General features: G+C 47.2%; 1 protein-coding gene across 12 annotated transcripts in view; it reads left to right on the top strand.

Moving 5' to 3' along the window:
* Positions 1–14986, top strand: part of SYNE1 (spectrin repeat containing nuclear envelope protein 1) — a 501442-nt gene that overhangs the window by 465941 nt on the left and 20515 nt on the right. For all 12 annotated transcript variants that reach the window (XM_073337684.1, XM_073337695.1, XM_073337685.1 and 9 more), the window contains 4 exons: positions 7406–7588; positions 7940–8077; positions 11440–11631; positions 12511–12844. In XM_073337684.1, the coding sequence (XP_073193785.1) occupies positions 7406–7588; positions 7940–8077; positions 11440–11631; positions 12511–12844 (847 nt within the window). The remainder of the gene's footprint in view (positions 1–7405; positions 7589–7939; positions 8078–11439; positions 11632–12510; positions 12845–14986) is intronic.

Here is a 14986-nt window from a genome sequence, read left to right as displayed (position 1 = left end):
AGAGACCGGCACCAGGAGCAGTCGAGATGGCCCTCACCAGAGGAGTCCCGCGGATGCTGGTCCCGGGAACCCCGGTCCCGGTCCAGATCCCGTTCCCAGTCCTTGGGATATCAGTGCCGGTCCCGCTCCCATTCGGTTAGGAGCCACTCATCGATCTCACGCTGGCACAGATCGTCAGCACTGCCGTGACCTTCGCGGTCAGCGTCGCCGCAGTCCGGCACCGACTCCGGCCGTTACAGTTACTTACACCGTGCTCTGGACAGCAGGGACCCTCAGACGGGTTGGCACCCCCAGTGGGGGCCTCTAGGTCATTGGCCCTTCTGGACTCCTTGGGCCTATCAATAGCGCCAAGGGGCCCCGTCCAGGGCGAGCTTCTCAGTGCAGCGGTGCTGGTCCCCACACTAACACCCGACGGCGCCGGAAGCTACAGTATCCAGGCCTCCAGCATCCCCCCAGGATAAACTGGAGAAACCAGTACTGAGTCCGGTGCCGCCCAAGGTCTCCCGCCCTGGCCCGAGCCGGAGGCCCCTCCCATGGGAAGAGGGGAGCAGGAGGACCTGCCAGAGGGGGTTGAGCAGCTGCTAACCTCCTTGTCATCCCCGGATAAGGCGGTGGCGAGTACAGCGGTGTCCAGCCCTACACCCATAGACCACAGAGCCCACCAGGAGCTACTACATAGGGTTGCCCAGTACTTGGGGTTGCATGGCGAGGAGATGGTTGAGCACCCTGGTGGACATTTTGAGCCCCGAAGGTCCATCTAGAATAGCGCTCCTGCTCATTAAGACCATCCAATTGAATTATACGACTATATGGCAGACCCCAGCCTCCAGCCAAAGGTGTGGAGTGCAAATACTTTGCCCTGTCAAAGGGCTACAAATTCTTGTTCTGCTACCCAAGTCCATGCTCCCTGGTGGTCTCGGCGGTGAACGAAAGGGAGCACCATAGACAACAGGCCCTGGCCCTTAAGGCCAAGGAGGCAAAACGCCTGGACCTTTTTGGCAGAACGGTGTACTTGTCAGGGGGCCTTCAGTTGAGGATTGCTAACCAGCAGGCCATCCTCAACAAGCATAATTTTAACTCCTGGGCAGTGGTGGGGAAGTTTAAGGACAACCTCCCGCAAGGTTCCCAACAGGAGTTTATGGCCCTGGTGGACAAGGGCAAGGCAGTAGCCAAGACCTCTCTCCAGGCCTCTCTGGATTCAGCAGACCCGGCGGCCAGAACAATCGCATCAGGGGTGGTCATGAGGTGCTCGGCGTGGCTTCAGGAGTCAGGCCTGCCGCCTGAGGTCCAGAATACGCTTCAGGACCTCCCCTGTGAAGGGTCCGGGCTCTTTTCGGACCAGACAGACGTGAGGCTGCATAGCCTCAAGGACTTGAGGGGTACACTTAAGTCGCTGAGAATGCACACCCCGGTGATGCAGAGGAAGCCCTTTAAGCCGCAGCCTCCCCCTCAGCGCCAGTACCAGCCTCGTCATAGGCATGAGCCTTACTGTAGGTGAGGCAGGGATAACAGGTGACGGCGCAATAATAACAACAATAATGCACCAGGTCAGAACAAAGGTCAGCACAAATCCCAGCTGGGCACTAAGCCAGGCTTTTGAAGGTGCACTCGGGGACAGCGTACCAGACCAGTCACCAGATCCGTCCCTCTGTTTCCTGAACCGCCTGTCCCATTTCTCCCGTGTGTCATCCAACATTAAGTCGGAACCATTGGGTCTTACGCATGGTACAGAACGGGTACTCGCTGGAATTCTCTTCCCTCCCTCCCTCCCATCACCCCTTCCCCATCCCTCTTCAGGGACCCCTCTCACGAGCATCTCGTAGAGAAGGAGGTTCGCTCGCTGCTAGTGGCGGGGGCGGTAGAGGTGATGCTGCACGGCCTAAAGGGGAAAGGTTTCTACTCCCGGTAGTTCCTCATCCCCAAGGCCAAAGGGGGCCTTCATCCCATTTTAGACCTGCGTGGGCTCAACAAGTTCCTGGTCAAGGCCCAGTTCTGCATGGTCTTTCTGGGCACCATCATCCCTTCCTTGGATCCAGAGGGCTGGTACGCTGCCCTTGACATGAAGGACAAGTACTTCCATATTGCCATCCACCCTGCACATCGGCAGTTCCTGCACTTCACCGTGGGGCAAGAACATTACCAGTTTGTGGTTCTCCCGTTAGGTCTAGCTGCGGCCCCATGGGTGTTCATGAAATTTGTTGCGGTGGTGGCAGCCTTCTTACGGAGGCAGAGGATCCGGGTTTACCCGTACCTTGACGACTGGCTCCTAGCGGGTTGATCCAAAGTGGAAGTGCGGGGCCACATGGAGGTGGCCTTGAGATTGTTCCGCAAGCCTTCCAGTATCCTGATTCTGGGCTATCCAGCAAGCGGTGACCTCCCTGCGCCAGTTTCCAACAACAATGGCTGGGTGCTGCCTGCGGCTCCTGGGCCACATGGCAGCATGCACGCATGTGGTCAGGCCTGCCAGACTGAGACTCAGGACTTTGCAGGTGTGCTTCGCTCAGGTGTACCGCCGAGGCAGGGACCCCCTGGACTTGGTAGTGACAGCCCCAAGGGACGTGCTGGACTCCCTGCTGTGGTAGCAATCCCAGCCTATGGTTTGCGAAGGCATCCCCTTTGCCGCCCCACAACCGGGCCTGACGCTGGTGATGGACACGTCAGACCGCGGATGGGGGCTCACCGTGGGGACCTCAGGACTCAGGGCTTGTGGTCCGGAGCAGAGCAGTCGCTCCATATCAATGTGAAGGAGCTCAGGGCAGTTCGTCTAGCCTGCCAGACCTTTCACGCCACTCTGAGTGATCACTGCATGACAGTTCTGACAGACAACACTACTGACATGTTTTATATAAACAAGAAAGGCAGGGCCCATTCCTCGCCACTCTCCTCTTCTGGGACCTTTGTATAGTTCACGCCATTCACCTCGAGGTGTCGTATCTCCTGGGGGTGCGAAACGAGCTGGCAGACTACCTCAGCAGGTCGTATCACATGCGTGAGTGGACGCTCAGAGTGGACGTCATGCTTTCGCTCTTCCACGGGTGGGGGTTTCCCCGGGTAGACCTGTTTGCCACTAGGATCAACACCCAGTGCCCGCAGTTCTGCTCGTTCCAGGGCCACAGCCCTGGCTCAGTCGCAGAAGCGTTTGCGATCCCGTGGGGAGGGGGCTTGATGTATGCCTTTCCCCGCTGCCCTTGGTACACAAGGTCCTGCCCAAGGTATGCAGGGACAGGGCAGCGATGTCCTCATTGCCCTGGCATGGCCCTGCCAGCACTGGTACACATCGCTCCTAGAGATATCGGTGGAGGCCCCAGTAGTCCTGCCCCTACACCGGGACCTCATTTACACAGGACGGCGGGCGGCTTCTCCACCCTGACCTACAGTCACTGCACCTGACGGCGTGGAAGCTCTGTGGCTAAACACCTTGGAGAGCAAGTGCTCCCTTCCTGTGCAGCAGATTCTGCTTGGCAGTAGGAAGTCCTCTACCAGGGCTACCTATATGGCCAAGTGGAAAAGTTCTTGTGTTGGTGTGAGCCTCGACGAGTGCAGCCCTGCCAGGCCCTGGTGCAAGCCATCCTAGAGTACCTCCTGCACCTCAAGCACCAGGGGCTGGCCCCGTCCTCACTCAGGCACCTGGCGGCCATCTCCGCCTTCCATCCAGGGTTTTCAGGGGGGCTCGGTGTTTTCCGACCCAGTGGTGGGACGGTTCCTTAAAGGATTGGAGAAGATGTTTCTGTTCTCACGACCCGCAGTCCCTCCATGGAACCTTAACTTGGTCCTCTCTAAGCTCATGGGACCCCCTTCTGAGCCCCTTGCTACCTGCTCCCTCCTCCACCTTTCCTGGAAGGTGGCATTTCTGGTGACCATTACCTCAGCAGAAGGGTGTCTGAGCTGAGGGCTCTCACCTCTGAGCCACCATATACAGTGTTTCACAATGATAAGGTGCAGCTCCGGCCGCACCCCAAGTTCCTCCCTAAAGTGGTCTCGCAATTCCGTTTGGGCCAGGGTATTCGTCTGCCGGTGTTTTTTCCAAAACCCTGTACGGACCCAAGTCACCGCAGCCTGCACACCCTGGATGTGCGTCGAGCGCTGGCGTTCTATTTGGAGCACACCAAGCCCTTTCGCAAATCCGCACAGCTGTTCATGGCTGTAGCCGAGAGGATGAAAGGCCTCCCGGTGTCAGCGCAGCAGATCTCTTGGATTACAGACTGCATCCAGGCGTGCTCTGAGCTCACAGGTGTTCCGGCCCCAGCAGTCATGGCCCACTCTACCAGGACGCAAGCGACTTCCACAGCTTTCCTGGTTGTTCACGTCCATTCCACCCTCCGACCCCTCTGTCAGAGTCGCCGGCAAGAAGGAACCGGAGGGGGTTGGGCGGCAGGGGGTATATATGCACGGCACAGTGGCGCCACTCAGAGCGGCCCCCACCGGCCCAACGGGAGCCACTAAGGGAAAAAGTTTCCGACGCTCATGCACACGGTGCACGCACACCTAATGTGGAATGGATGTGAACAGCACATCTCGAAGAACAACAGTTACGAGAAGGTAAGTACCTGTTTTTTTTTGCTGCCTAATGCTACACCGTGCAAGTTTGCACAACTGTGATCTGGAACCAAAGCCAATTCACTTCTTTATCATTTCCTTTAAATTGCATGTGTCCCAAATAGAGCTGAGTGAAATATTCAACACATTTAGCCCTTTTCTCTGTTCTTGAGTCATCAGCAAAACAAATTTTGCTTTTGGGAAATTCAACAATAAATTTGTGAACAAATTCAAGCCTACAAAGTGCTCACCAGGTTCTTACTATGACTTGCTTTTTGAGTATTTGCTATTCACACAGTGTGATTGATCATCTAAGTCACATGGTACTGTTTCTGTTCCCAAATTGGTTGACTGAAACTTTTATAACCTGAAGAATGTTACCAGATGTGCCCATTACTTTGGGGTATGGTCATTTATTAGGGTTACTCTTCTGGGGGGTGGGTCTGTAATTCTATCAATGTATTGCTTGTGTCACTTTTGCTCTTATACAAAGCTCTGCTTCTCCCTTCTGCAAGTCCGCTCCCAATGGAGCTATCCTGCAAGACCTAGGCTCCCCAGAGCTGGGTTTTTCCAGCCCCAGAATCAGACGAACACACACACACACTAACAGAGCACGTCTGAAGAGGACCAGGTCAATCAGCACTCCCAAGCTGACCCCTTATATGTCCCTGGACTCAGGAGGCTGGGTCAAGTAGCACTTTCAAGCTGCCACCCTTGGATTCAACAGGCTGGGTCGAGCAGTGCCTCCGAGCTGTCACCCTCATATTCCATGGGCACCACACTGGCATAGAGTTTGCCTGAGCAGGCTGGGTCGAGCAGCACTTCCAGTCTGCCACCTTCCTATGCCCCTGACTCAGCAGGCTGTGTTGAGCAGCACTTCAAAGCTGCCACACTCATCTGCCCCAGGTTCAGCATGTTCCTGTCCCCACTTTCACATTGCAATTGTTCTGGTAGTAACCCACTTGATGGGCAAACCCCACAGGATTTTTGGGTGCTGCAGGGATCTTTAGCTTAGGTCTGAGGAATGTTGCTGAAGAGCGAATGGGGAAGCCAAAAGACACCCACGAGGGGGGGAGAGAGAGAGAAGCAACCAGCTTAACCGTGAAAGTTATTTATTGCCAGGTAATAACCATACAAGGGGAGCCAAACAAACAAAGCAGTTATAATATTAAATCTAACTTAAATTTGATTATAAAAGTCAGGTTTAGAATACTATAACTGATCACACAAGTCAGGGTCAGAAGGTCATACCTACAGAGAGAGAGTGAGAGCTGGGTTCTCGCCACGCCGTGAAGCTTGAATCGATCGGGGTTCCCAGGTGGTGGTGGTGGTAGCTGAGGGTCTGGAGTACTGGAGACAGGCAGAGCCTCCAGCACAATCAGTCAGGAGAAGATGAAGTCCCAATAGGACTGATGCAGATTTTGGATCCAGGCATCAGAGCACTTACTTGAGCATGGGGAGGGATTTTTGTCGGGAAAGAACAGTAGTTCAAGGGAGAACACTAGATTCATTTATGGGTAAACTGATGGCTCAAAATAGTACACCAAAGTTGGTTTGTTCAGGCTAGACAATAGGAACTGCTCATTCCTGGCTATGGGTGGTGTTCCTTTGAAGGAGCTTGCAATGCAATTAGGCAGCTTCAGTATTTTGGATACCAATAAAGGATTTATTACTAGAATTTCTCTGATAACTACTGAGCTGGGTGTGTGCAGGCTTTGGTTCGTTAACATCTGGAGCAGAGATCCCCCAGAGTTCAGTGCGGTTCTTGCCTTGAAATCTCTGTTCTCCATTCTGTATGTTAATGGGGTTGCCTCCCTGTCCCATCCTTGATACAAATGAGGCTAGGGGAGTTTCCTTGATCCTGTTACTCTTGTTGGGAGAGGTTTAGGTGTGCTTTCCCCTGCCTTTTCGTTGCTTTTTGTAAGTCTGTCTTCTGATCGGCTTTGGTTCAAGCAAAGGCGCGGGGGGGAAGGTCTTTCTTAAGTCAGACAGGCTGGGTACTGCCCCCTGGTTCCCCAAGAACACAGAGCTGATAGGTAACAAGTAGGATTTGAATAAGTCACATGTGGCCTGGCCATTTGCTCAAACACAGATTTGTATAAATATTCACAAAACTTTCTCTCTCTGTGACTGTGGAAATGAAAATGGCTCTCATACCTGTCATACTGAAGATAAATAAAAGGTGCCTGAAATACTGTCAAAGCAAATTCACAATTATTATTCATAGACTTCTCAGCATCTGCCAAGTGGTAGTGACTTGAGAAAGTCTCAGCATCTGCCAAGTCATTATGACTTGAGAAATCTTATAAAACCATAGAAATTTTTGCTTTGACGTCTTTAAAAATTTGACATCACCATTTACAGTGCTTGTTTGTTTGTAACCCACTGAAATTTTATTAGTCAATACCACAGGCAACCCTCTACTATAACATTTTAAGAGACCTTTAATCTCTTTCAGAATTTACACCCTCCATATTCTAAAATATGCAGGTAAAAGATTGGACAGCCAAGAAAGGACAGTACCTCATTCTTGGAATAAAACTGTGCTTGCTGCTGTCATTGTGACAGGAGCATTCTCACTGAAATGCTTGGTCCTTACTGCCATTTATTGATTGTAAACAGCAACATTTATTGTAAACAGCAACATTTCTCTTTGTTCATCCCAATCAAAAGGCCCCAATCCTACAATCAGGTCAGTACCAGCAAATGTTTGCACCCATGTTGGAATCTATATGGTTCTCCAAAGGGTCTGCCCATACAGATCCAATTTCAGGATTGGAGCCAAAGACAAGAACAATCTGAGACTATTTACCAATTGCAGGAGCTGACACTCTGATAATGTCTTTTGTTGTTTCCACTGTTATTTTAGGCCTTCCAACGGCAAGTGCATGAAAGTCTGACACAGCTGGAACTGATTAATAAACAGTACCGCCGCCTGGCCCGAGAAAACCGCACTGACTCTGCTTGCAGCCTCAAACAGATGGTCCATGAAGGGAACCAGAGATGGGACAACTTACAAAAGCGAGTCACTTCCATCCTGCGCAGGCTAAAAGTATTTCTCTATTTTCAAGCCATTCTCTTTCAGAACTAGACTGTATGCATGGAGGGTATTGTGAGCTTCTGACTCCTCAAGCGCATGCAAGTTTTCTCTTTGGCTGGGTTATTTAAATTTTATTTTGATGATTTCATGGGTGCTACCTAAAGTAGTTAAGTAATACATTGCAGGAAGATGTAGAGTTGGACCTGGGTGCCCTAATTCCCCTTAGAAGAGAAGAACAAGAATTCTTGCAGCTGAACTTTTGTAACTGTTCTCTTCAATCAGACTCAGAAGATAGGGAAGTGAAAACTAACTTTTATGGAAGTTTCACATTGTTTTGGTTGTTTTCCCCTTTTGCTTTTTCAGCATTTTATTGGCCAGCGCGAGGAATTTGAGGCAGCACGTGACAGCATTCTGGTCTGGCTAACAGAGATGGATCTGCAGTTGACCAACATTGAACATTTCTCAGAGTGCAATGTCCAAGCAAAGATAAAGCAACTCAAGGTACAGGGGGCCACCCCGTCTATGGCATCAAAAATATCCAAATAGGAAATGAGAGTGTAAGAAATGTTCCATAAATAGTGTTATGTGATTAAAACCTTTATTCCCAGGACATGGGCTCAGCCCCAGTCAATCAATGGAACCATCGCTCTTTATAGAGCATGGTCTATGCGCTGATGAGTTCTTTGATGGCTGCTGAGTCCAGTGTGCGAGTGACAGTCCTGTGCATAGGTAGGGCACACACATGTACTAGCAATGCTCTGAATCTGAGCAACAGATTCTTTCCTCCTCTGATGCCAGTCATTACAGAGCTTGATCCGGTCCACCTCACAATGCCTCATTCCATCTACAAGCTGTCTCCGCCAACCAGAGCGGTATTCTGCACTCCTTTTCCAATCATCCACAGAGATTCCAAAGGATACTACATCATCTTTGTAAGCATCCCGAAATCTGCACAGCAGTCTGCCTCTCTTTCTAGACCCTTCACAAGCTTCAGAGTACAGCACACTCTTTGGGATCCTGTAATCCGGCATTTGCTTGGCATGTCTAAGCCACCTGATTCTTTTCTTATGAATCAGTCTTCCCATTAATGGTATACCAGCATGATTTAACACTTCCACGTGTCACCCTGTCTTGCCGTCTTATTAGAAGAATTTTATGCAAGCATCTGATATGAAAGCTGTTTATTCTTTTGATATGTTTGGCATAAGTTGTCCATGTATCTGAGCCATATAGAAGGGTGGATTAAACACATATCTCATAAATACGGATTTTCACTTTAGTTGACAATTAGTTACTGTTCCAAACTCTGTCTTGCAAAAGACCAAGATTCCTAGCTGCTTTGCCGATTTTACTAGTGAGCTCCACATCCAGATCTACATTGCTGGTAACAGTAGAGCCAAGGTGGCAAAATTGGTTAACAACATCCATTCAAATAAAGTGATATCTGGAACTGGTTCTGAAGAGCCTTGGTGCATGATAAGTCTTCTTCAAGTTTATTGCTAGCCGAGAGATTTTGCATGAATCAGAGAACTTGGTAATAAGATGTCGTAGGGCATCAACAATTTGAGCCACAAGGGCTGCGTCACATGCAAACAACAGGTCCTTTATGATATTTCTTTCACCTTCATCTTAGCTCTGAACCTTGCAGTGTTAAACAAACCTCCATCAGGTCTAGTGCTAAGATAGACACCCTCTCAAACATCATTGAACACATGTTGAAACAGGAATGAGAAGTAAATATTAAACAATATAGAAGCCAGTACCTAGCTCTGCTTCACTCCATTGTTGAAGTTCAATGAGTCAGACTCTTGTTTTTCATACATTATAGTTGTCTTCGTGCCATTGTGTAAGAATTTCACAAAGTTTAGCAATATAGGTGGACAAGCAAGCTTCTTCAGAACAATGTAAAGCCCTGACTGACTAACCATTTCAGAGGCTTTTGTTAAATCTATAAAAACCATGTACAGTTTAATACGCTTCTCTCTGTACTTTTCCTGCAGTTGTCTTACAGAGAAGACCATGTCTATGGTAGACCTTCCTTAGTGGAAGCCACACTGGCTTAGAGGATAGATTCTCTAAGATAAAGTTTGAAGTCTAGGTAAAAAAATACAGTTTAAGATTTTTTTTTAACAATATTAAGAAGAGATATACCTGTGTGGTTATTAGAATCACTTCTGTCTCCTTTGTTTTTAGAGAGTTGGATGAAACGAGCATCCTTAAAATATTGTAGAACAGTTTTTTCCTTCCAAGAGAGTAGCAATAACTCATTTAATCTTTGCAGCAAGTCTTTTCACATTTGTAGATTTCAGCAGAAACAGATCCTGAAGCTTTGTTCTTGGGAACCTTTTTGGATGCTTTGGTCAAGTTCCTCTACTGTAGGCTTGGCATCCAGCAAACTTCAAACCCAGGAAATTTGTTTGGCACACATTGGCCTACTACAGACTCCCTTGAGTATATCATTCCATGTGCTCAATCCACCTCACCCATTGCTTTCCTTTATCTGTTATGATATTGCCATCCTGATCTTTCAGCAGAGCTGTCTTGTTTTTATCGGCTCAATGGCTTTTCTAATGCCCTCATACAACCGTCTACTGTCACCTGTGTCAGCTGCCTGTTGGATACTGCCACAGAGACCCAACCAAAATTCTTGAGCACACATCCTGGAAGCTATCCAGGGGTCAAAGTCCAAATATTCCAGCAAGCAATTCTATTTGTAAAAACAGTTGAGCCAGGATGTAAACAATGAGACAGGGCTTGTCTGACCCACCTTTTCTAGGGCCACCCTCTCTTGAGGCAAGCAGGCCATCCCTAAACTGGGCTGCTTGGAAATCTTGTTAGCTGCCCCACGGCCCTTATGCCTCTTTTAGATCCCTGCGGCCATCTTGTCAAGACCTTCAGTGCATATGCCTAGACAAAGCTATGGAGGAGCAGAGGCTGCCATAGACATGTCACCCTCCCCACTTTAAATCACTGAGCCAGAATCCAAAGTCAGAATGAGTCTGGACGTTCAGAGGCAGAGATTATATCTTCTGCCAGAGAGCAAACTACACAGAGCTGTTAAGTGCCCGTGGCTTCAGCGTGAGCACATTTTCTATCAGGGTGAGATCCCATAGCCTTTTTTCCACCACGAAGCACATCCACGAGGCAGTGGAGGATGCAGTTTAATGTCATGCCTAGGACATGAGCTCAGCCCCAATAGTGACATTACAGAACAAGATTATCAGAGAGTGCTAGGGTTCAGTGAGAGAGAAGAGGTAGGCCCACCTGTGGTTGCATGGGTGGCAATTAAAGATGGGTTTTTAAAAAAGCATAGGGGATAACCTCAGTGCTCTGATTTTTCCTCTCTCGATAAAATCATTTCCAGTGGCAAGGTTATATGTGTTATGCCCTGCCCTGTTTGTGCGTGGTTTCTGCTCTACCACAATGTGACTCGTTATTTGCTGAGTGCTCTGGAACATCTGCAGTGTAAGTGGCACCACATAAAACAACTTGTTAGTATATGTTAGCATAGCTTTAGAATCTGCATCCGTTCTAACCGCCTTATCTACCTAAGCCTTTCAAAACTCTCAGGAATGGCTTGTTCAGAGGACAGTCCTCTTCCCAAATACAGCACAGGAAATCATGAGATTTGCTGGGTAGAACTTTAAGTGCTACTTCATTAGCTTATATGGGAGAGTATGGCAAGGGAATGCTGAGTTGCACCATCAAATTTTGCTTACCCTGTGCAATGGTCCTTGTTTGTGTTTGGTAAATATTCCATCTCTGCTACAAAGCTCTATAAGACATAGCATTCGTGGTAACTGAGGATTGTTTAATGTTGGTTTTAATAATAACAGAAAGTCATGGCTTCTTATGCTGCACAGGCTTTCCAGCAAGAGATCTCTCTAAACAACAATAAAATTGATCAGATAATTGTCCAGGGTGAGCAGCTGATAGAGAAAAGTGAACCCATGGATGCAGCTGTCATTGAAGAAGAACTGGATGAGCTCCGGCATTACTGTCAAGAGGTCTTTGGTCGTGTGGAACGTTACCACAAGAAATTGAACCGCCTTCCTGTATGTACCCTCTTTATTTCTTTTTTTAAGATTTATTATTAATTTACAAATATAATACTGGTGAAAGCGTTTGTGTGGGGGGGAGGGTGTAATGTATACGACAAAACCCCATGATCTTCACTTGTTGTAACCCTGATCCTTCCCTTCCCCCTGCACCTTTGTGTGTTATCATTACATATTGTGTTGTTATGTCTTATTCAGACTGCAGACTCTTCAGGGCAAAGAACCTGTCTCATTTCTGTAAAGCAACATGCACACCTGCATTATGAATGAGAGTGATGGTGCAGTACTGGAGACATAACATTCTTCTTGCCCTGCAGGGTGAATTCCATTGAATAGCACTGAGTTCACAGAAATAAAGACACTCCTCCTTTGCAGGGCAGATGGAATTTTAAGTATCCAGAACTGAATGTACAGCTGGGAAGTGAGAGAGGGTGATTTTGGAAATCAAACTGGAAAGCCCCACTGAGGGAAAGCAGTGAGAAGTGCTTTTCATAACATGAAAGAATAGATGAGAGCAACAGTCAAGATAAACTCCTTTTATAGTTTCTGTAATTTGGTTCCAAAATGTTGCTCTAATTTTACTGTCTGTGTGGAGATAATATCTGGAGAAAATTTGGAGACAGTTGCCTTACGTGAGACTATACAGATGAGCATTAAGCAGTAAAGATGAATTTATTCTTAGCCTCTTTTACTCATTTTATCTTTTTATTTTATATACATTTTTAAAAAATCAAAGGAGGATCAAAGAAAGATACAAAATGGGAATCCTGTCAGTCTGCGTGTTATCCGTGACATTTTTATCTCATTGACCCAGGTAGAAAGGATGTTGTTTCCGAGGATTGAATTAATAGTCTCTGTTCTGGTGTTTCCTTCTAGCTGACAGACGATGAACATGACCTTTCTGACAGAGAGGTGGATCTGGATGAATCAGCAGATCTCTCTGACATACACTGGCACGACAAATCTGCAGACAGCGTTCTCTTCCCACAACCCTCCTCCAACCTCTCGCTGTCACTTGCCCAGCCGATGAGAAGTGAGCGGTCAGGGCGGGATACTCCTGCAAGTGTAGATTCCATCCCCTTGGAATGGGATCATGACTATGACCTCAGTCGGGACTTGGAGACAGCCATTTCAACGGCACTGCATTTAGAGGAGGAGGAAGGACAAGAAGACAAAGATTTCTATCTTAGGGGAGCAGCTAGTATAGCAGGTATTGATTGCTTCTCTCATCTCTCTCTCAGTAAAGGGAAATAAATATTGCATATAGGATCATACTGCTGTGGAGTTCCTAGGCATGGGAAAATATTCCAAAGAACTCCAGAAGACTTCAAATAGCTGTCCTAGAATGGTGCCTTTAGCCTCCTCGTCTTTGACACAATATTGCAGGCTTCTGTATGAGTGCAGGCTTGGAATGTCACAGAGGCATATTCACTGAATGACAAAGAGGGAACAGGCTATTTTATTGCACCCTGTGTCTGCCAGATGTGACTAGTGTCGCCTGTAACAAAGTTGGCTAGTAGTCTTTTGACTGGAGGAAATGGTACTGGATGATCACAAGAAAAATGGGAGGGAGAGAAAATTCCAAGGAAACATAGAATATCAGGGGTGGAAGGGACCTCAGGAGGTCATCTAGTCCAACCCCCTGCTCAAAGCAGGACCAATCCCCAATTTTTTTTTTTTGCCTCAGATCCCTAAGTGGCCCTCTCAAGGATTGAACTCACAACCCTGGGTTTAGCAGGCTGATGCTCTAACCCCTGAGCTATCTGTCTCCCCCCCCCCCCCCCCAACATGTTCATCCACTGGACCACATGTTCAAGTCTAAGTGAGTTTTTACTCAGTCCTTAGGTAAGACTCACATTGACATCTTTGGGAAGTTTTACTTAGACTTCAAGACTTGGTCTTTTATGAGTTCATGAGACCTGTCTGTCTGTATGACTATGTGCATATTGTGTAACAAATACTAATGAGGACTAATGTGTCTATATGTTTGAAGCATGTAGACATTCTACATTTATTGTTAGTGAGGCCTAAATTCAAGATTCTGTTCTGTCTTTAATTGTGATTGTCTTGTGCTTTTCAGTTCTTTGACACCTTCTAAAAAGAGGCTGACTTATTTAAAGCTGTTTTCAGCAGGAATCTAGTAATGTTCAAAAGGAATATGTGCTGGAAATTAGAACTGGTGATCTACTCTCCTTCTGGGAAAGTTGGTTTCCTGTTACGAGAAGACAACAATTGCTGAGATATCAACTCCGATTGTGCTTGTATTTTTGCAGATGTAGAGATCCCAGAAAGCTCTGAGGACTATGTAAAACTTACTGAAAATGCACTCAGAAATATCTCTGGTAGGCATCAAAAAAGCCTAAGCATAGCCCGACCCAGATAAACCAACCCATACCTGTAACAGTGTCCTCTTAGCTCATCTGCTGTACTTCTCACAGCTCACAAGATAGATATTTTCTCACATGACAGCACTACCATGTTAATGCAGAACGTTCCTGCTTTACTACCATTCGTAAAGGTCTTGTTTCTTCAGTGCACCCAGCAGAAGTGGAAAGAGTTTTTAAAAGCTGGCTAGGGTGCAATACCTTTTAGCTAAATTACTGACTAACTAGATGTAGCTAATCAGTTTTTTACTCAAATTGGTACGGGCTCCTTGGTGTCCAGACTCCAGTATTGTAGCAGAGGGATTCAAAATAAGAGATTCTTATAAGAGGGTCCCAACCCTTGGTTTTCCTCTGGGAAGAGGCTGGTTTCGTAAGGGATGAGAGAGCATCTGCAACTGTTAAAAAAAAAATGTTGTTTTTTAACATCTCCTCCTACATAAACCAATGGAGATCAGGCATATTCCAGAATTGACTTGATCTCTAGGAAGAAATCACAAGTTTGCCATGTTTTAGAAGCATTGCCTGCTAGACCTGGTGAACGTAACTATAACACCATCGCTTGGTATTTACATACTGCTTTTGATTCTCAGAAGTAGTATAGAAATAGAATCCTCAAGGTACACCAAGATTCCGCTCTATTAGCTTTAGGGGAAATGCCACAATGTCAACTGCAAAAAGAAGTGAGAGAGAAAAATTGAACTTTAAAATAAAAACTGAGGGGAGGGGCACAGGTACTTAGTCCTGAGTGATTGCCAGGTCTGAGAAGTAGCGATGTCACAAAAAATGTCACTGAGAGGCTGGTATAAAGCCCACTGAGAATTTAGTCTTCCAGAGGGATCAAGAATTATTTAGGGGAAAGAATCTCTTCAAAACAAGTTGCAGGCCTCTTTGCACCTATGGAAGCTTTGCTACTGTTCTCAATGCAAGCACATTCATCAGTATAACCATCTGTGCTCTGGAAAGTTGCT

Source organism: Lepidochelys kempii, chromosome 3 (assembly GCF_965140265.1).
Source record: "Lepidochelys kempii isolate rLepKem1 chromosome 3, rLepKem1.hap2, whole genome shotgun sequence".
In the NCBI taxonomy this organism is placed as follows: domain Eukaryota; kingdom Metazoa; phylum Chordata; order Testudines; family Cheloniidae; genus Lepidochelys; species Lepidochelys kempii.
The sequence above is the reverse complement of the archived record's forward strand: the minus strand, read 5'-3'. Positions and strand labels throughout refer to the sequence as shown.